Source organism: Melanaphis sacchari, unplaced genomic scaffold (assembly GCF_002803265.2).
Source record: "Melanaphis sacchari strain LSU unplaced genomic scaffold, SCAv2.0 Contig27_pilon_pilon, whole genome shotgun sequence".
Classification (NCBI taxonomy): domain Eukaryota; kingdom Metazoa; phylum Arthropoda; class Insecta; order Hemiptera; family Aphididae; genus Melanaphis; species Melanaphis sacchari.
The window spans coordinates 2,551,968-2,578,394 of NW_020271152.1; the positions used below are offsets into that span (position 1 = coordinate 2,551,968).

At 23.9% G+C, this 26,427-nt stretch overlaps 1 protein-coding gene across 2 annotated transcripts; it reads right to left on the reverse strand.

Moving 5' to 3' along the window:
- Positions 1 to 6,700: 6,700 nt before the first annotated feature.
- On the reverse strand, positions 6,701 to 25,713 carry LOC112595438 (clavesin-2). 2 transcript variants are annotated; one of them, XM_025340661.1, is made up of 7 exons: positions 25,592 to 25,713; positions 11,616 to 11,843; positions 10,330 to 10,551; positions 8,629 to 8,822; positions 7,972 to 8,088; positions 7,062 to 7,155; positions 6,701 to 6,947 (listed from the first exon to the last, which is right to left on the reverse strand). In XM_025340661.1, the coding sequence occupies exons 2-7, from the start codon at positions 11,839 to 11,841 to the stop codon at positions 6,772 to 6,774; spliced, it is 1,029 nt and encodes a 342-aa protein (XP_025196446.1). In that variant the 5' UTR covers positions 11,842 to 11,843; positions 25,592 to 25,713; the 3' UTR covers positions 6,701 to 6,771. The 2 variants fall into 2 exon arrangements, with proteins under 2 accessions (XP_025196446.1, XP_025196447.1); XM_025340662.1 differs by lacking the exon at positions 25,592 to 25,713 and adding an exon at positions 12,620 to 12,716.
- Positions 25,714 to 26,427: the final 714 nt, after the last annotated feature.

Sequence of the window (26,427 nt, forward strand, 5' to 3'; positions counted from 1 at the left end):
TTTATAAAATCTTTGATTTTTGTAGCTTAAGTTTGAACATTTAAGATGATATTTCTCATATAAGTAGCTCACGTTAAAACTAAAAAAATCTAAAATAATACCTCTTGTAATAATATTTATTGCTTAATAACTATTTAAAAAGAAGCATTTATTTTTCCTATAAATTTGAATTTATTCTTAGATTATCGCGCCCTTGGAGTATGGAAAGCGCCCGCCTGAGGATCGTACACGAGCTGCTGATTCGTCTGTCGGGGCATGTATTCAACTTCAATTAATAGATAATAATAATATGTAATCTGCTCTTATACACGTACTATTATATTATAATATTATTATGTATTAATGTCTCCGTATATTATTGTTATTATATTTTATTCTTTAGATCTATTGAACAATAAGTGTTTTTGTATTATATAATATATCGTACAAATTGGTACGCGCGACTAAAATTTATAATTCATAATATGACGTACAACAATAATTAATATATTGTTATCATTTGATTATCGATCGCTCGTCGGACACGGTTATAATAAAAATCGAGTGCGTCCAACATGACATCGCGTTTGCAAATTTTCCTCGTCACCTACAATCACAATGTAATAACACAAGACGTTATAAAACCATCCTCCTCAAGGTGGCAGCCGCCGTGTTTTTTATTTTTTATTCGAGCTGTGAAAACTAGTTTTTTTTTTCTTTTTACATCGCGATAATAACAATAAAATAATTGTTATAATTGCGTCATACGCTCGTCTACGCCGCCGTCGCCCTATCGTACGAAAAGGTTATTGGAACAATAGGGTCGCTTACGATATTATTGTTATATACATATTATAATACATACAGACGTATGTAGAAAGGAAATACACACGAGCGCTGTCAAGTTTACGCGTGACGGCGGCCTTGGGAGCGTGTGCGAGCGAGCGCGCGCGCCAAAGTTCACGAATTTACATGATCCTATCGCGTCGCTCGCCAAGGTCGTGTTTTTGAGAAAATCGTGAACACGACTGTTTTTGTGCGCGGCGATCGATGATGGCTGAGCCAGGCGACGACTACACGGCGATAACGATGATAATAACTAATTAATACTTACCATAAATAACGAAAGTGACGTCGTATCATCGCTATTAAATTGTGGGCACCAGCTGGCCGTCATATTTCCGATGGGATGTATGGCGATCGCAAGCGGGGAGTGTCCCATCGCATACTTTACGGATCGCGTGCTTACCGCCGAGTTCGTCATCGCAAAAAACTTGATAAGTAAAACGTGATGATTATGATGATTATATCATTATGACATGTGTGCGTGTGTGTGTGTGTGTGTGTGTGTGTGTGTGTGTGTGTGTATGTCCAAGAAGGTTCGCGATTAAAACTGCAGACGGTGCTGCACAGAGGAGGCGGCGGATTTTTTCACGTTTTTCCCGCGGGATAACACGGCCTGCGCGGTGTATAGAAGAAAAAAAATGAGGTACCGCTCTGTGGAACATTTGGTGTCGAGTAGGTCACTGTAGTAGATGAGTTAAATTTGAATTCAATGTGTTATAATAACAATAATTATTATATCGTTATTTATGAAAAGCGATTCCGTGTCTATAATATGGAGATTATATAGAAACATCAGAAGCCGTGATATGTATTCTGATACATCGTTAATCGTTATTCGTTATTAGAATGTGTAATTATTGTGTCCACTTCAGGCGTCTATAAAAAATGACTGCGTTTATATAATATATATTTTAGATTTTTTCCATTACAACAAGAACTGTCGTCAAATTACAACTTTGTTAAATATACTATTATATTATATTATGTAAGTAAAGGTATTCATGCAATCTGTATAAATGCGTGATACGATTGTACATCGTCAATTTATTGTTATACAGCGAGATAAACGTCAATACATGTAAAAAAAATTAAAATAAAATAAACATCGATAATTAACTTAAGAAATGTGAATAGATTAAAAAAATAATTCAATAGCATGCTTTACCGATGTCATGGCTATTAAACGATTTTACTAATTATTACATAATATATACAAGCATAACCCCAACCTGAATTCATCATATTATATTGTTTATTGTGTATAGTATTTTTTCCTCTCTGGAGGGTGGAGGAGTGGGTATCTAGAGGTTTTTCTTTCTTCCGAATACCTAATAATTAATGTCACTAAACCGACCGCAAAACCATCATCGGTTCCAACAGAAAACATCTTAATAATAATATATGCGTAGGTATATTATGTTCAACCGACAGTGCCGCAGAAATAATAACAATAATGTGTGCGTCGCACATTGTTTTGTATTGTTATAATCGGTAAATTATTATTATTATCTCATTGTTATGTACGAAGAATCATTGTGTTAAAATATCACGACGACGACGAATGACGACGTTTTCTACCTTCTGCGTTTCTGGTCGGCGGCGTTGTCATAAAAAATTATAGCTTTTACACCGTCGCCATCGTCAGTCCAGGAACTCCGTGCCGCGGTTCCTAATGTCAAAAAAATACCATATTGGTAGTGAATAATACTTTGTAGCATACGACGCTGTGATTCATATGATTATTATCATTTCGTGGCGAGTTTGTTTCCGTTTTCGACAAACGTTTAGAGACTATCCGCGGCCTCCTCCGCAGACCGCGGGACGCAACGAGCGTTCATAGTTTATACACGTCATATTTTAAGCGTTATTAGTTATTACAATATTATTATTAATTATTGTTATAAATGACTCGCCGCCGCGGTTGAATAATAATAAATAATATAGGTACACACTACACGCGCGCGCGTGACCTTACCGGGCCCATATACAATCGCGCAAATTGCACGGCGCACGTGGTTATAAATGATGTTGTCGCGCGCGATGGCGGTCGTTTGAAAATCGCTACGATATTGTTGCAATTCGCGTGGACTTCATACATTATCATAACACATATTTCTCCTATCTGTCTGTTGTTATGGTGTAACCAACCACTGAACGACTCGACCGTTTTCAATAAAGCTTATACCAATAGATCCCTCGCGAGACTCGGAGAGTGTTTAATAGCAGATAATGCGAACACTGTTTAATGTTTATGGAATTTTTTTTTTTAACCTCTACATAGATGTTGCTCTACAGAACAGCACACACGTGAATTAGGTTTTCGTTCACAAAAATCACGTACACACATTGTTTCATTCGTTTAAATAGTTGCCGTCGCTGCCCGTTGGTTATAGATAATAAAATAGGACGTAGTTATTATGATTATTATGTGATTGGATATAATAATTTTTTGTCATGAATTGTATTTTTTAATTCAGCCATTAAGGCTAATAACTAAGTCATATCAATTTAAAATTGAGTAATATCTATTGCATGTAAAATTCAAAGTGTATGGTCGAGTTTATAAACAAAAAAAAAAAATAATAATAATAAAAATACTCGACCGATTTTAATGAGAAAAAACAATAAAGAATATTTTAGATGAAGTTAAATGGAAATGATAGATATGTAGTTAGATAACACAAATATTATAGGTAATCTAAATAGTGCATTTGCAAATCTGCAGTTTTTGACCAATCGGTACCAATGCGCACACATATTGTTATTTATTTGGGATCCCGGTCTGGTTGCAAGAGTATTTTATTGAATAAAAGTCACGGGTAACGACTATTACCCGACTATTTATGTATAAAAGGCTAAGTATAGAGCTGAAGCTTATACAATCAAAGAATATTTATACCCTTTAAATTTTTTTTCTTATGTAATTAAATATAAATATCATAGCTAATATTTTGTAAGTATTATAATTGATAAATAATTCTTAAACCAGACCGCTAAAAATCTTCTTCATACTTTGTGTTAATTGTTTTCAAAAAATCATGTATACTTTTTCGTTATTTTTGTTTAGTTATTTTAAGTCTTCTGATCCATCATTATGTTATTGAAAAGAACAAAAATACTATAATTACTGTTCAATTTAATTTACTTGAGTTTCAATTAAATGGACATTGATAAGATGATGGTAGATGCGGAAATTTTGTTAAACCTGATGACATACATACATTGTAAAATTTGTGAAGTAACATTTTATATTTCCACACGATCGGTTTTTAAATTTAAATAAGAAACACCTCATTCAATGTCTCGATTAAATGCTAAATAACATTAATATTATACTAATATTCATAATCGGAATATATGTACTTAAAAATATGCATTACTGTATAAAAAAAAAACTAAAAAATTTGTAATGAATAAATATATTTTTTTATGAAATGTTTGTTTATTACTTATGTAAAAAAAAATTTCAAAATTTTAATAGTTTTTTTAAAAATATTTAATAGTTAATGATAAAAAATCATTCTATTTTATAAATATTATCACATCGTTTTTAAACAATTTTGATCAAATAATTGTTTATAACAAATAAATAATATAAATGCATTAGGTATAATATAATATGAGATTGTATAATATTAAGTATTGTCACTCAGTATAATAGAAAATTTAAATAGTTATCAAAGTATAAATATTTAATGAAAAATTCAAAATTATAGCAACTTATTTGGTCATATAAATTTCCACTTTTCTTTAATTTTTTTTCATTTGTACTGATAATTTTAAAAAGTACTGAGAATTTTTGCCAATTTTGATTTAATTTGTTATCAGAATTTCAGAAACCACTACCTGAAGTTTGAAAATCGAAGCATTCTTACAGTTGACTTTAGTAATTAATACTAATATGTATCAACATTTATAAATATTTAGTAAATATGGTCTAGCTCTAATAAATACTTTATCAAATATTATAACCATTTATATTTTTATAAAAATATTATTATGGACTTTAATTTAATGATTGAAAAACTCTTCATTTGAATTATATATATCAGATTTTCAAAAAAAAATATTCACTAAATAATTTACAATTAAAAAGAGGATCTTTTAAAAAATAGAAGTTTGTATCATCACAGAACATTCCTTAAAGAGTACAAAAAATTCGTTTTCATTAAAATTTAATACACTAGCTGATCCCACCATTGCCCGTGGATTAAATCGTAAATCGAACTGATTTTTAACATAGTTATTTTAGTCGTTTTTACTAAATATAAAATTTAGGTAAAAAGTTATATCCAATCACAATAGTTATTTTATTTTCTGATTGTACAATAACAATATATAAGTAAAAAAAAATGATAGTTTTTTATAAGCTAACTTTATTCACATGTTGAAGAATAAAATATAATATGTTGCCAACTAATAATATGAAAATCGATCGAAAACAGCGCATTTGAAAAAGAGCATCCGATTAATATTATTGTATTATCAATTATAATTTATTACTAATCCTGTGCGGCGTGACATCGCTAGACTGTGACAAATCAAATTATAGCAATGGATTTATCACGCGTTTTTGAAAAAAAATATATCCTTTCATAATAATTATTTTATTTTCTATAACTTATCGTAACCATATTTAAACAAAAAACATTTTCGATTTCTGTCAACCAAAACTAAACAAGTTTGCGTGAGTTTTTTCAGCTTACTCTTACCCCGAGTGATAATTAGAGATATACACCACTATAATGGCGTATATCTACAAAATTCTATAATTTTGTCTGGGCGTTGATGAGCGAGTATATTGGAAATTTTTATTTATACGTTCATATATTATGTTATTATATAATATTTATTACTATAAAATATTTGCAATGTTATTGGCAAAAATTAGTTCATTGTATTACAGATATAAAAATAAATTACTCAAACTTTTGATTTTATGATAGTATATAAATTAATTGTAAAATATTCTCAAAAACAAAGGTTGAATGTTTTTTAAGTTTACATACAATATTAGATTACTCAATCTCACTTATTCATGTACCCATAGAATGTTGGTAAAATTTAAAAATAATGGGTTATTTTTTGTTTTTTTTTTATTAAAAATGCATAAATTATGATTTGTTCGAATAATTGTCTATGTTTTAACTAATTATATTAGCACATAAAAATAATAACTACTTAACTTTTAATAAATAAAATCTGAAGTAAAAAAAAAAAGTTTAGGACCTCGAACTTCTGGTTTAATGAAACACAATAACTACCTAATGCCTTAGACTACAAGATTAAATACATAAGTATTAGGGTGCATGTAAGATATTAAGTAAGCAGAATTGTACAAATATTAAAAAAACAAGTTCCTATATTAAAAATATTATATAGATATACATTATAAAAAATATATGATAATTTATTTTAATTATTATTATGACATATTTATATCTTAGTAGGTAATCAATTTTTAATTATATTGAAATCATTGATTTATTTTATTTTTTTTTTTTGATTTTTCTTAATAATAATAATAATAATAATAATAATAATAAAAAAAAACTTAATTTAACGTGGGCAACAAAACTAAATATAATATTTTTTAAGAGATGTAGATATTGTGATAAATATTTAATCAAATATTTCAGTTTTAAAAACTTAAATATTATAAAAATACTCATTTATACTAATATTAACTTAAATATACATTATTAAAATACTTTGTAAATTAATTAAACATATTGCAAAATTCTGCAAATAAAAATATGGTAATTATAATTATTATAAGAGAATATAAAAGTATGATGATATTTAAAAATGAGAATTCATATAGCAATAAAAAATGTACAGAATGAAAATGTGAATAAAAATGAATAAAATAAACTAAAATTTTAAAGTTTTTCACATGATACGAATGAATTACTTATTTACATAATATATAATTAATTATCACTATTAATCTACTTCAAGTTTTCGAAAACTGCCATTTATCTGATCAAATCCAGCAATCAAACTATGATTCATTTCAGGTTTCGTTTTTCTTGTTATAATGTTTCTATCTGATAATAATCGCATATTGTCCAACGCTAATAATTTTTCTCTATTTGCCAGCAATTCTTTTTTCCATAATCCTAAAAAAACAAAAAAATGGAAATTGAAAATTAAAAATTGTAAATACATATAATGTTATGAACAAATAACAATTTTATAGTTTATTATTATAATAAAATTCAATAATTAATTACTGATCATTTCGGCCATTGGCATTTCACCACCATATTCTTTGGGTAAGACTTTTTTATCGAGTTTCTCATGTAATTCGGAAAGTGAATTGTATATCTGAAATATTAATAATAATTAGACTTTTTTCAAAACACAGTATTTACTATTTAATCATTCAAGGATAAAATAAATTAATACCATTGGCGCAAATAGGGGTAAGGGTTAGAAAGGACTTAGACCACCTTCAAACTCGGATGAACCCTATTTATTAATTAAATTCTCATTTTTTTTTTCAATTTTTTTGAAACTAAACCAAATAAATAGAACTGAAAAAAATTATTTGTTATTTATACTAATTCTCATAATTCATAAATATTTATATCAATACGCAGTGAATACGAATGGTTGCATGTATTTTCCTTAGAAAATGTGGTAAAAGAATAATATGATCTGTAGTAAGTATAATAGTTTACCACAGATATATTTATAAATAAATGTTTACCAGTTGTGAACTTTATCTAATTTGCTTTATATATATATATATATATATATATATCAAATGCATAAATTATACTATCTAAACTGTGTAATCATTATTTTAGTTATAATTGAATGTAAACGTTCTATAATTATGTAAATAATAATTTATATTTATAAAATCCACATTTTTTTAATCAATACTAAGGGTACTAAAGTGTCTATAAACATTTTAGCCTATTTACGCTAACTAAAACCATGTTTTTAAATTATTTATTTAAGTATTATTTTCGTAAAAATTATAATTTATATTGAACATAATATTAAGTCATTATGACGGCGATTTAAAATATTAGACATGCTTTAATCTATCCAATTATATAAAATACTATACAAATGTCTATGTATTATTTGTAAAATTCTAATATAAGACAAGAATTCTTATTTATTTCATACTTTCATTCGTGCACTGAGTTTTGGGCTGATTCTTGATCGGAAATAATCATAAGCAAACTTGATCGGTGTTGGCACGTTCAACAAGTGTATTGCTTTATGTCTCATAGGAATTGATTGCTATACAAAAAATAAAGACAATTAATTGTATCAACGTTATTATTTTTTTATTTAGAAAGGTAAATAAAAAACAATAAATATTTCATAGGCATGTTATTAAAATTTTAATACTATCTAATAAAACCATTAATGAATAACAAACTAGCAATTAATAAATATTAAACATAGACTATAAAGAAATACATCAATTGTTTGGCGTTATGTTATTATTTCATGTTTGAATAAATAATTCAGAGCAGATCAGTTCAGTAAATATTGGACGTATATTCACAAAAATAATAGATAATACAGGTATTCAAAATGAAATAATTATAAAGCTAATAAATTGTAGAGCAATAATAGTTTTATAGTGAAAATTAAAATAAACATGTATTTATATTTTATATACCTAATTTTTCATGTTACAAAAAAATGTAAAATTAAAAGTAAGCCATTAAAAATGTAGGCGCCAAGTATATTTGCATACTATTAAGATGGTAACTATATGAAAAAACAACAAAAAAAGTAGATTAAAAAAAAAAGTGTTTTTGTAACGTTTACCTCTCCCCATTTGATAAGAGTGGCAAATTCATTTGGAGCGAAAAGAGTTATATACGCTGGAGTTATAGTGTCAAAATCTCCGAAGTGGGTGAATCCCACGACCTGATTAACTTCATCATTCAGTAATGTCTCATAGGTAATTATATGTGCAATACCCAAGTCTCTATTACTATATTTTCGAAGATCGAATCCTTCTGTAAAACAAATTAAATATAATGTAAAGATATTAAAATATTTATTTATAATTTATTTAAAAGAGGACGTAGTACTATAACTTTTATAATTCGAATTTAAAAAAGCTATGTATGTGAATTGTGAGTAATAATACATATCCACATTTGATACATTCATCTAGTTCTTGTATTATAACCAAAGACTTTGTATACGTGTCGATATTTTTTAAGTACTTTATTAAATTAATTGTGAAAAATGTTTAAAAAATATAAGATAATTTTTTATTTATAAAAAAAAAAAATATATATATAGTTAACTGATTACAAATAAAATAGTGTAAAGGTAGTAAAGGTATAATGATAATTCAGAAAATCATACAAAACTATTTTCATTTTAAAATGTTATTACACAATAACTAATAAAGTATCAATATAACCAATACCGGACCTTTGAGGCTTATTTTATTACTTTATATTTTTATACATTCTATATTTTATTACTTTTGTTATTTTAACTAGAAATGTTACGATTGTAGGACTTTGCGAGTTTTTCAATCCGAGCTGGCAAATTACAAATAAATATAAATCGATTTCAAGCAGAAATGGTCTATTAGCCTATATCATATTTTTTTTATAGCTATTTAAGTTATTTATTTTGTTTTTAATATATTAGAAGGTTGATAACATTTTTTCTGAAAATATTGCATTTATTATAACATTAATGTTTAATTATTATACTATATTATATCAACTTCTGTATACTACATGAAATTTAAAATATATTTTTTTAAATACCATAAAACAGTAAAAATAGATTTATACTATGAATAGATAATAATAACTTAAATCGAAAATGTCATTTCGTATGATAAAATTCATCATATAATATACGTAAAAGTAATAAATTCCCACGAATAATGTTTTTTAGATTTTATGGTTCCTATATGAACAATTTATGTTTATTCTTGTATTAAATTTTCAAAACTTAAGTACAAAAAAAAAAGTTTTCATGATTTTTTAACTACAAAATAGTTGGTATTTTTTTTTTTTTTTGCAATTTTTAGGAGTTCCGTTAAAATCCCAACTTCAAACGCATATAAAAAAGGTGTGTCTATGTATATGAAATAGTCTTATAGAAATATAAGAATATTATTTGTAGGACAAAAATAATTTCTATCTTAGAGACTTAATGATTCAACAATATATGAATTCAGATTATATTCAGCGACTATAGGTGCATCGAATTTGTAGATTAAATATGAATTATGTATAGATTTAAACGGGTCATAATAACTTAGACATAAAAAAATCGATATTAAAGTCAAATTTAGCTTTAAAATTATTTTACAATAAACATTAATACTTTCTTGCCTATATATAGTGTGTATTAAATAAGTTATTTAATTTTAAGTACCTTCTAGTTCTATCAAATAGTTGATATGTTGATTATATTAGTTTAGTTTGATATAACTGTGTACAGTATACATAATAATTAATAATTTTTCATATTTTATTATTTTATACTTACTAGCAGTACCAATTATAACTCGCCGACCTTCGTTATCTCTAAAAGGTGATACAAACATGTACCCGGAGTCAATAAGTTCGCTAATTGATGGAATCATACAATCTAGACCCATGAAGTACATTGAGAATCTCTGTCGAAGATTTAAATATTTAAGCAACATTTGTTGAGCCATTGGTAAACTAAATTTTTTAGCACGCAAGAATCGTAACAAAAAATTTTCATCTGAAAATCATATATTATTTTAAATAAATAATCAAGAATACTAAAAAATATATTTAAATAAATATTTCAGTATTCTATATAATTAATATGACTCTCTTTAGTATGTAAAATGACCCAATACGGCATTATATTAGAAATGTAGAATACACCATTTTGTTTAAAAATATAACAAACATAAATTACATATTACCCAAAAATGTAATATTAAATATAAGTCATACAAATTAAAAATTACTACCTACCTATATTATAATAATTATTATTATTAAGGCTGAGGACTTCTAGTTTTTTAAGTATTTTTTTAGAAAGGTTACATATCAGTGAGTAATCTTTAAATATGTTTCATAACTGTTAACACTAGGTAGATATATTCGTAATTTTATTTTGCGTATTTTTTCGTCTAGGTACTGCATAATATTTGAATATATTAGAAAAATTAAGAATATGTTTTGCAATTTTTGACATTATAAAGTTATTATCAAATGAATTTAGTTAAATAAAAACAAGTTTGGAAAATTGTCGGTAATAAATTAGTAATTTAACTATTACGAAAATCTTAACTGATATGATGATATGACAAAACCGGTGATAATACTGCGAAACGTATATTATTATTATATTAAACATTTACACGCCGCAATGCAAGCGGCGAGTGGTAACTGGACTGTAGTAAAGAAGTTGTCCGTCATAATTTGTCAAGTGATAATCGTAAAAGAAATTAATGTTTCAAACTTTTGTTTAACTAACTTTTTTTTAAATATATTTTTTTTTATTTCAAACAAATATTAAACATCTTTAACTTTATTTAAGATTATATTTTGAGCGCATATTTCTTGTTTTTTAATTAAATACATGTTCTGAGTAAATGGTTTTTAATTAATATATGGATAACTCTAGCAATAATAATAGTAGTCAATAATTTAAAATTATCAGATTTACGATTAACCTATATACTTAGTCATAAATCATTCTATTTCGAAAACCTAATTTTTTAAATTTTAAATAACCATTAAAAGTTTTTGATTGAATACTGTAATATTTTAAAATATAATTATTTACCATACCGGTAATTACGTTTTGAATATCTGCATTTTTTGATATCCACTGTCGGAACGATGAAATAGCTTGCTTACGAGCGCTTTCATTTTCCCTTAACTGAATCAAAGCTACTTCTTGAATATGTTTTGGTAATGTACACGTTTCAAAGCATGTAAAACATTCGTCTGTGGCCGTATGGTTTTCCTGACAATTACCGTCGACAGTAATGTCAGAAGATTTTGTTGGTGACATTGCTGAAAAAATATTCGAGTAATTACACGTTCATATTTATAAATAAATCTCTTTATTAAATAGTAACTATTTATACTCAATAAAAATTTAAAAGAATCACATATTTATATAAGATATAATAAATTAACCATTGTTTTTTTTTTTTTAGTTTAATGTAACAAAATTAGCACAAGTTACTACATTTATAGGTACTATGATATTTTTTGTCAGTAGATTTATCTATAAATATTACCTAAGTATACTGTTAAAAATACATAATATTATAAAATATACAAAATATATTATATAATTAGTTGAATGCTCATAATAAAACTGTCCATGGTTGAAAATAAGTAATGTCCGTATAACTGTAGGTATTGGATTTGATATTTTTAATTTATTTCAAAAATAATGCACTGGAAAAAAATATTCTACTCCAGTTTTTAGGTTTTTCTATTTATTATGTTTAGTTTTTTCGTTTTTACATTAAAAGAATTTGAAAATTTATTTTTGTTATATTTACTATCGAATCTTTCAATTTCCAATACCAAAAAATATTGAAATAATAAATAAATTAAAAACATAAATAAAATAAATATACCTATATATAATTAATTTTATTTATTCATTTCGAAACAAAAATATTTTTTAAGAAAAAATATTATTTACCAATGATCATTATTGGTATATAACATTAAATAGTTTCATAAAAAATATGTTTTTATACACGTAGTAAAACGCCAAAACAAATTTAAAAAATATATATATTCTGTATTGTGAATATAGTGATAATACGCACCTGTGATTGTCAAACGGTTTACAAAACATAAAAATGCAAATCTATCACTGTGCACAGTGCAGTATTAAAAATACTTTCTCTTGAGATGTTCAGGTAGTAAGTATAGCTATTCCTTACATTTTTCAACAGAATGTATGCTTAAGATGTTTTCGAATGCTTAGAATATAATATAATATTATCCCTACTCAGTGTATTATAAAACATAATTTCCCCTACCTATTTGACGAATTTAATTTGGCTTGTAATGGCATGTTTGAATAATTGTTTTATATAGAGAAAAATATATAACTATGAAACATAGGCATTTGCTTTTAAACGTTTAAATGTTATATAAATACTTTAATGACTGGAAAAAAATATGTATTCTTCTACTTTCTTTTAGTGGCAAACGCTCACTATGCCGATAAGTATTAACGTGAAATTATTATTTCTGTTAAAAAAATCACCCTATTTAATTAAACAATAATAATATATTTCGATGCCATATTATCAACTACCTAGCTCTTTTTTTTATATTTTAGTTCATATATTTTTAGTAGAATTTTTTTAAATATATTTTTAATATAATTATAACATAGATCTTAAACAAATTAATTTATTCTGGAGATTTTTTCAAAAATTAACTTATTGATTCTTATTTGTTACTCTACGAAGTGTATCAAATGTGTTCGTGTATTCTAACATAGGTTATAGTTACATATTTTTTTCCTCAGAAGAAATGTCCTCAAATGTACAACTACTGACTAGAAACAATATAGAAACTGTATAATCGTTTTATATGTATATAATTCCACGCAAATTTACAGTACAAAGTTAATTAGGCCAAAGTTTAATAAATAAATACGAAATTAAAACGTATTATATAATTGGTAATTTTTCAATACCCCTATATGCTGGACAATGGAACAATGGACATCGTTTTTTGTTTTTTTTATATTGGTAATCATATATGTTGGTCATGTACCTATTTTTTCATTAATATAATAAAATCAAACAAATAATAATTTAGAAATTAAAATAATCTTACATAATTTAATTTTCAATCAAACATTTTTTTTTTTTTTTTAATTAGCTGCATTGTTACTGCAGTAATCATCAAATAACTATATATTTATTGTTAAATAAATAATATTGGAGTTTACTATAAATACGATATTATTTAAATTACGTAAATATTAGTGAGTACTAGGTAATAAAAATATTTTAATATTTATATCCAATAAGTTTTTTATTTTATTATTTTAAAGTACAATTTGTCTTAAGTTGTCTGACATTTTATAATATTATATTAAACCAATTAATTCGAAAAAAAAATGTTTAATTAGTATACAAAATTGATCTGTAAAAAGATACAATTCTGTAATTCGTAAATGGCAATAGTGATGAGTGATGACGTAATGCGTAATGCTTCATTCTTAAATTAATCATAAAAATTGATTCTATTTCTCAATCATTTACATATATAAATATAACTAATATTTTGGTTTACCAATAAAAATAAAGACTACAATTAAATTATGACTTAATAAAACTACTCGTAGACTTAAAGTTTGTGTTATTCATACACTTTTCAGACGATTATTTCGAGTATTTTAGAGAAAATACGCGTTTGTAACTTTTTATGTAAATATAAAATAAATACCTGCATAAAATTAAATAAATAATCCAAAAATACTTTCCTTATCTCGTTAAGAATCTAAAATTTAACTTGAGTTTTTAAATTATATAATTTTAGTAGTTATACATAGGTAGTTACCATACTATGTACTTATTCTTTTTTTATTTAAGAGATGATTGTTAATTATATATACATATACATGCAATTTGAATAAATAATTAATTTCTTATATTTAAACATAGTTATTAGGTATACGATAAAGGTAAATACAACGTATACACGCCCAAACACACTAATCATATACCTACTCAACTCATATAATAAGTACTAAGTTAATATTAATTAATATTAGGATCATCATAAATAATAAATTCTAACTAAAAAAAAAAAAAGAGAATTAGACTTGACAGGAAAATTTATACAGTGACATCACTTTATTAAAGTGAAAATATACATTTTATAGCTGAATATGATTATTTCAACTATTTATGTAGGTACTTGTGCCTATAATTATATAAAGTACCTTTATGCATTATAAAATATAATATACTCATACATATTATAATATCATTGGTTTTTTTTTTTTAAATATTCAAGTATTATACTAAGATTTACGGTGGAAACTGGAAATTATATACAATGGTGTTTTACGTCTTTTTTCTCTATATAATAAAAATTCGGGAAATTAAAATAATCTAATGTTTTGTGTCGTATTTCTTTAGAATAAAAAAAAAAACCTGATGGTAAAAATAATCGTAAAAATGTTCTAAAATTCATTTTTTGATATTCTTATTTTTAGTTTTAATATAAGTACCTATTATATAAATAGTAACCATATATTGAATCCTTTTTCAAGTGATATAAACGAGTTATATATTAGTTATATATTGGTAGTTATTTGTATCTTATTTTGTTTTTTACTTTTTTAAATATATAATTATTTACTTATATTGTAGAGAATCTTATACACTATCTATATTTGTGTAAAATACCACAAAGTTATTCTTCAATACAATAATGGACAGTCTATTTAGATGAAAATACGATAAAATTTAGTAGTAATACTTTTAATAATTATAAAATATTATACATTCAAATTCTACCTACATCTATACAATTATGAATTATTACTATGACAAAATTTCACTATAATTTGATTAAAAGAGGTGTTCAATTGATGTAAATTACCATTCCCTTCACTGATCAGAATTTTTTTGCACAAATATTTAATGTTTTAGAAAAATGTAATCATAGCCCCTATCTAAGGAAAATTTATCTTTCCCGACAAAAAGGTAGAACAGAATTACAAAAATCTAGTCAGGAATTTACAGAAATTAATTACTAATTATTCAAAAAATTAAAAAAAAAATTTTGGGGGGAGAGAGGCGTATATATTTAATTGATAAAAAAAAAATAAATATTTTATCTTTATACCGCTATTATGCGATTTATTCTGATATGATAAATATATACGAATTCCCACTATATATATATATCATAATATAAAATAAAAAATATAAAAAAGAAATGAATGGATAATGAATAAGCACCTACATTAACTTCGTTGTACATTTTTAAATTTTTGTGTAGTATAATCTATCAGGTATATTAATTAATATTCCTAAGCTTTGCGTGAGCATCAAATAAAAAACTTGTTTTTATTTTAAACCTTGAGTAACTTTGTAGTAAAGAACTATGAACTGACAGCTATTTAAAGATCTTATAATTTATAAAGCACGCAAATACTTTCCGTTTGGACTGAATCAATAAAGTGAAAGGACAATAGTAATAAAGATACAAACTAATGCTATAAAATGTTAAAGAGTGTATAATAACTTTTATGTATATTAGCTTTGAATTGATACATTTTAGATCATATTACAATAAAATATTAATACTAGTATTTGTTTTGGCATCTATTTAAACTGCAGGTGAATACCCCACAATAGTAGTCAGCAATTATATTTTTTAATAATAGCCGGATACAACATTCGTTAAATACATGAAATTAAAACTAATGTAACTTAGTAATTTTACGCTACTAAACTCCTTAATTTCATTACCTACTATTTACTCCATTGTTGACAAAATAATTATTTTATTTATTTTTCAATTTAAATTATGAAATTGTTTATACGACTATCTACTATAGTATATAATTTTTAGTAACTAAATCTACAAAACAAAAAGTTCCTAAAAATCGAGATGACAAAATCATATTGACTATAATAGAATGTTCGCGTTGGAAAATGAATAATAAAAATTGATAGCCTAAAAAGCTTTCAAAAATATGTCTATGCATTAAAATAATTGTTCAATAATTATTATTCTTTAAAGTATTTAATCTAAAATTATATATCAATAACTTATAATAATTAAAATCAATTACCATTAATATTAATATTAAAAATTAAAACAATATTTAGAAACTATTTATTTAAATAGGTATCTATTATCTAAACATGCTTAGTTAATATACTAACATTGAAATTAATATACATCGTAAATATTAAATTGCTATATAATATAATACATAGGTACCTAAATATATGCTATTAACAGTTATACTTAAAAAAAAAATTAAAAAATATTCAAAATAAGAATTATACTTTATTTTTATCTCCGAAACTCCAAAATGTGGAACAGATTTTTATTTTCAATATCATTTAATAATTATAACTATTTTTTCAATTTTCAAAAAAGAAAAATCCTATAAAATCCCAAGCTTACTAATAAAATTATAACTAATTTTAATTTAAAATAAATTTTTGCCTAACTCTATGACTCTTATTATAACGAAGCTATAATATAATAAATGACTCTAAAACATGATTGCAAAGATAAAATAACTAGTTAAAAAGTATAATTACAACGAGTAAATTTTTATCTTAATTTAGATAATAATTTAAATATTACGATAACTGCATTGGATACTGATTCAATTTAATTTGATAAACTTATAGTTTTAAACAGGATTCTGAGTACCTAGTTATTAAGAAACCTCCAATTAATCACATGTTTATTCTGTCTTTGTTAAAAACCAAAGTACCTATATAATGTATAGCGAAACCACTATCTCTCCATGCTATTTGTTGTAAGTTGTAATGATATTATACCAGTTTGAATCGGAGTGTACAAAAGTAGATATCCATCACCTATTAAAGTTATGAATGGCGAAAAATATTTAATCTGTAATTTTACGGTTAACCTTTTTTTTAAACAAGATAAATAATAAGACTCTCAGTCAGTTAATATATACACGATGTATCATGGAAATATGATAATTTTGCATCAAAATTACATTTAAATGTGTCAGATCATTGTGATACACTTTAAATTGTATAAAAGATCAGTTTGCTCTTATCTTAAGAATAAGTAAAATGGAGTAAAATGGATTACCAAGAACGTAAAATTGTTTATGTTGTACGTTTGTAAGATGAAAACATTACATGTAGGTATGGCTTCTTGGAAAAGTATTATACTAGAATTCCGGCATTTCCTAGGATCTCACAATAATCGCATAATGAATAGTTGGTCGATGCTTGCCCAAATTAGGTACCGGTATTGACAGTACAAATAGTAACAACTTATAACATTACGATACAATCTCATGTTTACATTTCGTTTAGGTATACTAAAAACTTATTACTGGAATTTTAATTGAATAACTATGACGTACATATTGTTGGACAACTAAAAAAAATAAATATTTTGTATACTTTTATAACTGTTGACAAAGTTAAATGGTGAATTAAATTCCGAAACATATAACTACGGATAATGGTAAACATAAATAATAATTTCGGGTACGGCTCAAATTAGTACATTATAATTTATAAATTACCTATGACAGATAATGTTCTCTCATTTTCTTCATTTGAAAATCAATTTTATTTGTATAGGTTCCTATTAAATTGTGAAATTATTAATTATACAATTGTTAGTTATTATTTTTTATTTATTTCAATAGATACATGTATTTTATTGTTATATTTTTAAATAAAACAGACATGAATTTAAACGCAATTATTTTACAAATAGTTGATATCAGTAAAATTTCTTAAAAGAATATTTGTTTTTTGTACTATTGAAAAAATAAAATAGTTAAGTATAAGAATTATTGAATAGACTACTACCATGGCAAAACTGACACGCCCAATATTTGTAAAATGTAAGACATAATATTAATGTATACTGGATTATCAAGGTGGGAATAAAACAATTATGCAATCTAGAGAAAGGTTTAAAATCATATAAATAATAAACTTGAAATAAATTAATACTATAAAAGAAAAAAAAGAAAAAGAAATACAAAATATATTTTATCATAATATATTTTTAAAGAAAACAATCACAGCAGATAATTTTTTTTTCAGCAATGAAAATTTATAAAAATAAAGAAAGTTAAAAATTAATCACTCGATTTGTAAATACAATTTATTTTTACGAACATAAAAATTATTTTAATGTAAACTTAGGATAATTGAGTTCAGTTAATAATTTTAATGGGCGCATTTTTATAATTTAAATTTTAAAATAATCTATAATTATTTATAATTGTGTAATTCATTAATAATTACTATAGATATTATTTGTTTTTTACAAGTCATGTATAAAGCATTGACATCTTGATGGATAATTTTTAAATATCATGCAACTATACAATGTGATGATATGGTACAAATAGTTTTAAAACAACTTATTGAATTTTGGTTGCTACTGTATAATAATAAAATCACATTTAGGTATATTTGACTTGGTTATTTACACTAAATATACATTATTATATAAGATTATGCAAACATATATACCTAATCGTGAAGGTATACAATAAGATAAAATAATATACAATTCATCCAAAATATTATTTTAATAATGTTAATTGTAAATATTTTTTGATTTATAATTTTTTAGGACTTTCTTTTAAATCACTTAATTTTATTTTCATTTAATTAAGTAAATATAATTAAACTGCATAATTACCAATTTATTATCAATACTGTCACAAAGGATTGATGAAATAACAATTTTTGTTTAAAAAATTTATATATTTCCCAATACTTTCTTAATCTATATAATTGATTACCAATAATAGGTATATAAAACAGTATCTTAAACAAGTTAACTAAACTTAAAACCTTAAAATTGGTTGGAAATTGAAATCAGTGACTTAATTAACAATTCTAAAAAAAATTCTGGAATATTATCTTGTTTTTTAATCTTTACTATAATATAATAATCGTACAAATACGATGATTCATTATTATTCATTACTTTCAAATTTATAATAATAAAAATATCATTATCACAGCGCCACCATAATACCTAATTATTATTCTTATAATATATTATGGCCTACAAAAAAGATAAAACTTAAAGAGTTTTTATAAAACTTTTATATTATTGTGTTTCATAAAGTTATGTCTATACAAAGAACTCTATTCTCTATTGTTATAATTTGTAAACCACTTCACAAAGACTATGCAAAAGTAACAAAATGAGACTACAACTTTCAATAATATTTTTCAAACTAACAAAATAAGAATAATATATTATATTTTTAAAGCTGTACTTGTCATATATATTATAATATGTTTATGACTTATAAACTCATGTAGAACATGAATTTTTAAGCACTAAAATATATCAAAATATGTATCAAATATGCAATAAAAAAAAATTATGTTTAAAAATTAAAAATTGTATTAGGTAAAAAAAAAATAAAAATGTATAAAGAACACATTTATATACATAAATACTTCTGTTTAAAAATAAAATAAAATATACAACTCAAAATATGTTTTTATTCTGAATTATTAAATGATATTCAAGATTTTCTTTTGTGAAACTTTGCCGTAAACGGCATAATAATTTCTTATACATCAAAAAAGATCGTCGTTCAACATCCACTGAACTTATTTGCTCGCATTTAAAAAAATTTAAAATCACCGAGTCTTAATAGATTTCATCAAGTTGCACCTGTTTGCCATATCATATTTTATTTGTATCTAATACCTTTAGGCCTTTATTTTTCGAGAAAATTATATTATTCAATTTTGTTTTTAATGTTACCCCTTTAAATCCAAAAATAATGTATATTTCCTTCTAATTCATTTACTAAAGAAAAACTTTTAGATAAAAGCATATTTTAAGTTTCTAATTTTTCAATTATTTCAACTAAAAATTACAAATAAGTTGATATTAATTTTAATTCATTCACAACCGATCTATCTTTAATAATATCAAGTATATTTTTAACACATTGTGCATCGTCTTTCTACAAATTTTTCAATTACCTTTAGATATTTAAAAAAATATTTCACGTAATGTAAAGCAACATGTATCTAAATTCCCTACCTTTTTATCACCATTACGGGGATAAAGGTAATTTTTTTCATTATTAATGTATTTTCATTTGATATAGGTTGATTGGTATATTTTGCCAAGACAATTCGGAATGGTTTGTTTTTTAATTTATATAAAAGTATAACGGGTAAAACCATGACGAGACATAAATCTTCAAAAAAAAAAAAATAGTGGAACATGGATGAAGAATTAGTGTGCATTAATTGTTGGTTTAGTAATGTTCTTTTGATTGCAGATTTTATAACCTATTGGCTATTTATAAGTTGAAATTATAAACAAATTGGATAATTTAACTATTTGAAATAGGTACTAAGTCAATTAATCTATTTTATACTTTTATTGTTACGTACTTAATCTGATAAAACTTTTTTACCTATTTAGTACTGTGTATTAAATAAATAATATTTTTATAATTTAATCAAAAATGCTCACTTTTATTTTGATTTTTAATAATTTTAAAATATTTATTTTTTAAACAAATTAATATTAATATATATATATTTAAATTAAAATCTAATGCAATTTAGTATACATATGTTTAAGATGCAGTATCTAATGAAATTGAGAAAAAGTCATAGATAAGTATTATAAATTTACGTTACAATAACTAATTAATAAATACACAAAATAATTAATTTACAATATATCTATTTTATTACAAACTTGTATCATATTTATATTATACTTAATTTTATTAGATAATCTAGTTATATGATAAAAAAAAAAATTATGATTAAAAATTCGTAATACATATCAAAATTAAAACCTCGACGCTTCCTGGAAAATTTTTGCCACCGACTAAAAAAAAAATGGCGTAAAGATCTCTTGTTTAAAGACAAAACAATTTTCTATTCTTTTTTTCTCACTTTTTACCTATTTCTGTATATTTCCAAGTTAACTATTAATATTGGGCAACATTAATCAAGTAATTTTGAATTTTTTTTTTCTTTACTTTCTTAACAATTAAATAAGAATGTATAAATCAAAAATATAAATTTATTATTTATCATGGAAATAATTAAAATATCCTTATACTCAAATATCAAGTCTTAGTAAAAACAATTCATAATTCCATTAGAATATTATTAATAATATAATGATAGTAATATTATCGTCACATTATTTAAAAATTTCTCTGATAATAATTTTTTTTTTTTAATGTTAGCAATATTTTAAAATATTTACCTAACGAATCATGTATTATTGATGTTTGTTAGTTGATTGTTTTTCTCAATTTTCCAGAAAATAATAAAAATATTATATCCAATATCCACGTTGCCCACGCATATTTTCAAATTCCAATACATGTATGATTAATTTAGGAAGTATTTCCGATATGGTAATAATACATAGAAATGTGCCAACCATGTCCACTAATTCGATTGAAAAGTTCCAAAGTGATTACAGACTATATACTAAAATAAAATTTTAATATATATACGTATATAAATATATTCATAGTTTTATTAGGTCAATTATCATGTTACAGTCAATTTTTTTTAAAAATGTAATTGTTTTTTACACAACAGCTGAAATGTTTAAGAAAAAAAAAGATATTTTGGAAAAATATTTCAATGAAATGTAAGTAAATAAGATAAATGTGTCTAAAATATAACCTTTAATATCATATAAGTTCTTATTTCACAATTTTTATTAATTTAAGTATTAATGTCTAAAATAGAAATGTACGTATTCTTCTATATAACATTATGTACACAAGTGCAACAAGTACAACAAGTACGGTTTTTTATATATTACTAACTTGTTTATATTTTGCAATGTGGGTCACGTGACGTTTTATATAATATAGATGACCAATAACATCATGACTCCAACTAATTTAATGCAATAAGATTATAAGAGCCAATTTAAAGAATACTCCTATAATATTACAATATAACAATAACCTATTAGTATGTATAGCCTATCTAAAGATTACAATAAAAACATTATTTGTACAATCTTAAGTCAAATAACATATTTTGATTGAAGATATAAATAATATTTTATGTAAATTTCAAAATTTAATTTTGCTATTTATAAGCTTGTTACTTTGGTGGTCGACATACACTACGGTTGCTATTTTTGTACAATTTATTTAGGCTTTACCATATTCAAAAACATATTATATACAATATCGTCAAAGTTTTAAAATATTTATATTAAATTATTATTAGTATTGAAAACATTTTTCGTAGTGATTTTCATTAACATTTAATAATTATATAAAAATAATTTATTGATAAAATAAATAATTGGTATCAAATAATAAATTATCAGTACTGGGATTTAAAAGAAATGTCATATTTTTTCTGGTACTTTAAAACGTATATCATTAAACGGAAAATGTGTTTTAGCTGCTACTAATAAATTTAATGTAATTTTTATTTTGCATTTTGTTAAAAAAATATAACTGTAAACATTAATTTACAATTTATTTTTAAAACTTGATTTTTATTAATTTCATATTATTTAAAATAAAAACTATAGTATTTTTCTACTGTACAGTATAGGTACATCATTTATGAAGCGAAGATTGCTACTGATTTAATTATGAAGTTGCGAACATGTATTTATTGAAAATTATTTTGGATTAACAATCAATACATTAAAATACATTGTTGAATATATAAATAATATAAAATACAAAACAAAAATTAATTTTTAATTTATTTGTTATAAATTCTTTAACTAAGAAACACATTTTCACCTCACCCATACTAATTAAATATAGTTAATAAAGTTAAAGTAGAAGATATAATGTGCAGTTTAAATTAAACATTTTTATGATCCACAAATCGTGAATCACACATATAAATGCAAATAATTGACAATATAAAAATGTAATATATTATTAATTATTATGTATGTATGAACCGTATTGCTTATTTATAGGTGCAGCTCGTGAAATTTCTGATATTAGTCAATTCGATTATATAATAATAAAGTATCATATTGAATTTTCAAGACAAGCCACTTAATTTTCAATATACATTTGTAAATATATGTTTATTAATTATAAAATATGTACTCCCACACATTTAAATCCTATGGATGAACAAAATTGGCATTTGTATGTATAACTTTCACTCAATACACATATACTATTAACAATAAACAAGTAGCCTTAGACGTCGATATTAAAAAAAACAATACAAAATTAAAATAAAAAAATACTTAATATTAATATTTATCATTAATTTCAACAATATGTACATTAAATTACATCTCAACAAATTATTTACTGATTTCTAGGATTAAAAAATGCATAGAATTTTACATTATTCTAAAGGATAAAAATTATTTCTATAATCGATATATTACAATTACAATTTGTTCGAATTATGAGTTGGGAAAAAAAAAATCATGATAAATGCAAATTATTCGTCCTTACATACATAACGTCAACATAAATTGTAATGGACAGAAAACAAATAAATTGATACCATCTCAAAAATAAATTTTATTTCGTTTTGCGTGCACATTTAATAAAAAATTTGAACATACATATAGTTAAAACTTGCAAAAATCATAAATTATTAATATATTATATAAAATTAAAACGGAACAATATTATTAACTATCATATCTCATAAGAATATTATATTGAAATCATCAATAAAATCTATTTTCTTTCTATTATACAGAAAAGGTTTGCTCAACTTAAATGATAATAAATTTATAATATTAAGCTAATAATATTTATATTAGGTTTTCTTAATTTAACCTACACTATAATAGAAACAAATTTATAACATTTGGTTTATAATAATATATTATTACTGTAAGAGTATGGTTTAATAAAATAATGTTAAAACTAGATTATTATTCAAATAATCTTTATAAATTACTCCTATAAATAGGTAAGTAATAGCTATATATATATATATATATATATATATATATATATGTTAAATTTATAATATTTTAATAGATGAAGATTAAAATGTATAACCTTTATAAAAAAAAATAATATGTTATGAATATATGATAATGATTGATAAACTGATCATCATAATACACCATTTATATTCGTATACAAACAAAGTAACGATGCAATACTCATATGTTAAAATTTAAAAAAAAACTTTACAAAAAGTGTAATACGCTGTTCTAAGGGTAGGTAATTTCAATAATAAAATTTCAAGTAGATAAAAAATAAAAAGCTCATAACACTACTAAAAATATGATTTCGATGAAAATAATACTTTTTCCATAATTTATAAATGTGTAATTCAATATTTCAACCACTATAAAAATATTTTCTTTATATATATATTATTTCAAATTCTTAATATATTTCAAATATTTATATAGTTAAAATTCGTATGAAAGCAATGAAAGGACTGTTTTGTAAGTATGTAAATTATAAATTATAAAACGCTTTTAACTTTTAAGTTTAAAACATTTAAGTCTATCATAATAAAATTAGCTATTAATATCGATGTAAATACATAAAGTTTTACTCGATATCCTTAATAAATGTAGAGAATAATAATATTAGATTTTTAAAAATGTTTTATGTTTACTACTATGAATCAAAATGGTAGCTATGATTTTTATTTAAGTTCTATACTCAAACTTGATATACATGAATTTATCTTAAATATTTAATTAAATATACTTTTTAATTATTAGTGAAATTCATTCTTAATTTAAAATTTCCAGTTACGTTAATATCTAAAAAATTATGTATAATATATAATTACTATCATCGATTTACCTCCAATATTTTCAACGCATATAATAATCTATTATTTCATCACATTTAAAATTTATCGATGCATATGTATAGAACTTTGCAAACAATGTGTAAGCTAATGTGCTTAAATGTTTGTGATTGTTTTCTATAAAAAGTTTATTATAACGGTCACATTTTTTTTTTTTTGAAATTACAAAAATAGAATTATTCTACTAGAGAGATACCTGATGACTATGTTTATAATTCGTATACTAGTTTAAAATTAAAACACTTTGATGAGACTTACCGAGTGCTTTAGGAGTGCTGTGGTCACGGCGGCGATTCGATAGCTGAACAACTACCAGTCTGCGGTACTATTAGAGTGAAACAAACGAACGGACACCACTAGAATACGATCACAAACTCCATGACAACAAATTCTGGAATGGTTCCACTACTCGGCGTTTGCTCAAACGGGTCTAGGTCAACTTGATATGAATGCGTACTATGACACATAATATTATGTATGCCGTATGAAAACCGGTACAGTTCTTTGTGCGTATGCAGGCGACACGTTTTGCGCAGGACATCAAGGCCAATACATATTACAGCATTCATATTCACGTTATCGGGGCATTTATCTTTATTTTATAACAATAATATAATTATAAGATTGAAAATCAAGAAAGATCTCCGGCCGGCGTGGCTGCTCGGGAAATCTGAGTATAACCAACGTTGCGGCAGTGGCGTATTTGGGGGCGAAGGGTGGGGGGAGGAGGACTTAGCCACCAAAAAAAGCAATTTGCCACAACACCAAATTCGGAGTTCCGTCATAGAGAGACACCAGTACTCGGGATTTAAAATACCCAATGCGAATGATGAATTTTTATTTTTTCTATACGTAGCATTAATCATCTAACAATTTACATATACCTATTAATAAGATATTCGTGAAAATAAGTATAATAAAATAATTTAAAGTGAGAGTCAAAAGTAAAATTTTGGCATTCATATACTTATAATATAATTTTATTAATTATTCAATCGACAATCATAATATTGGTCTATATCATATTCTCTTATTATAATATTATGAATTTGACATTAAGATATGTCTACATCAAATTATATTATTTTTGACTA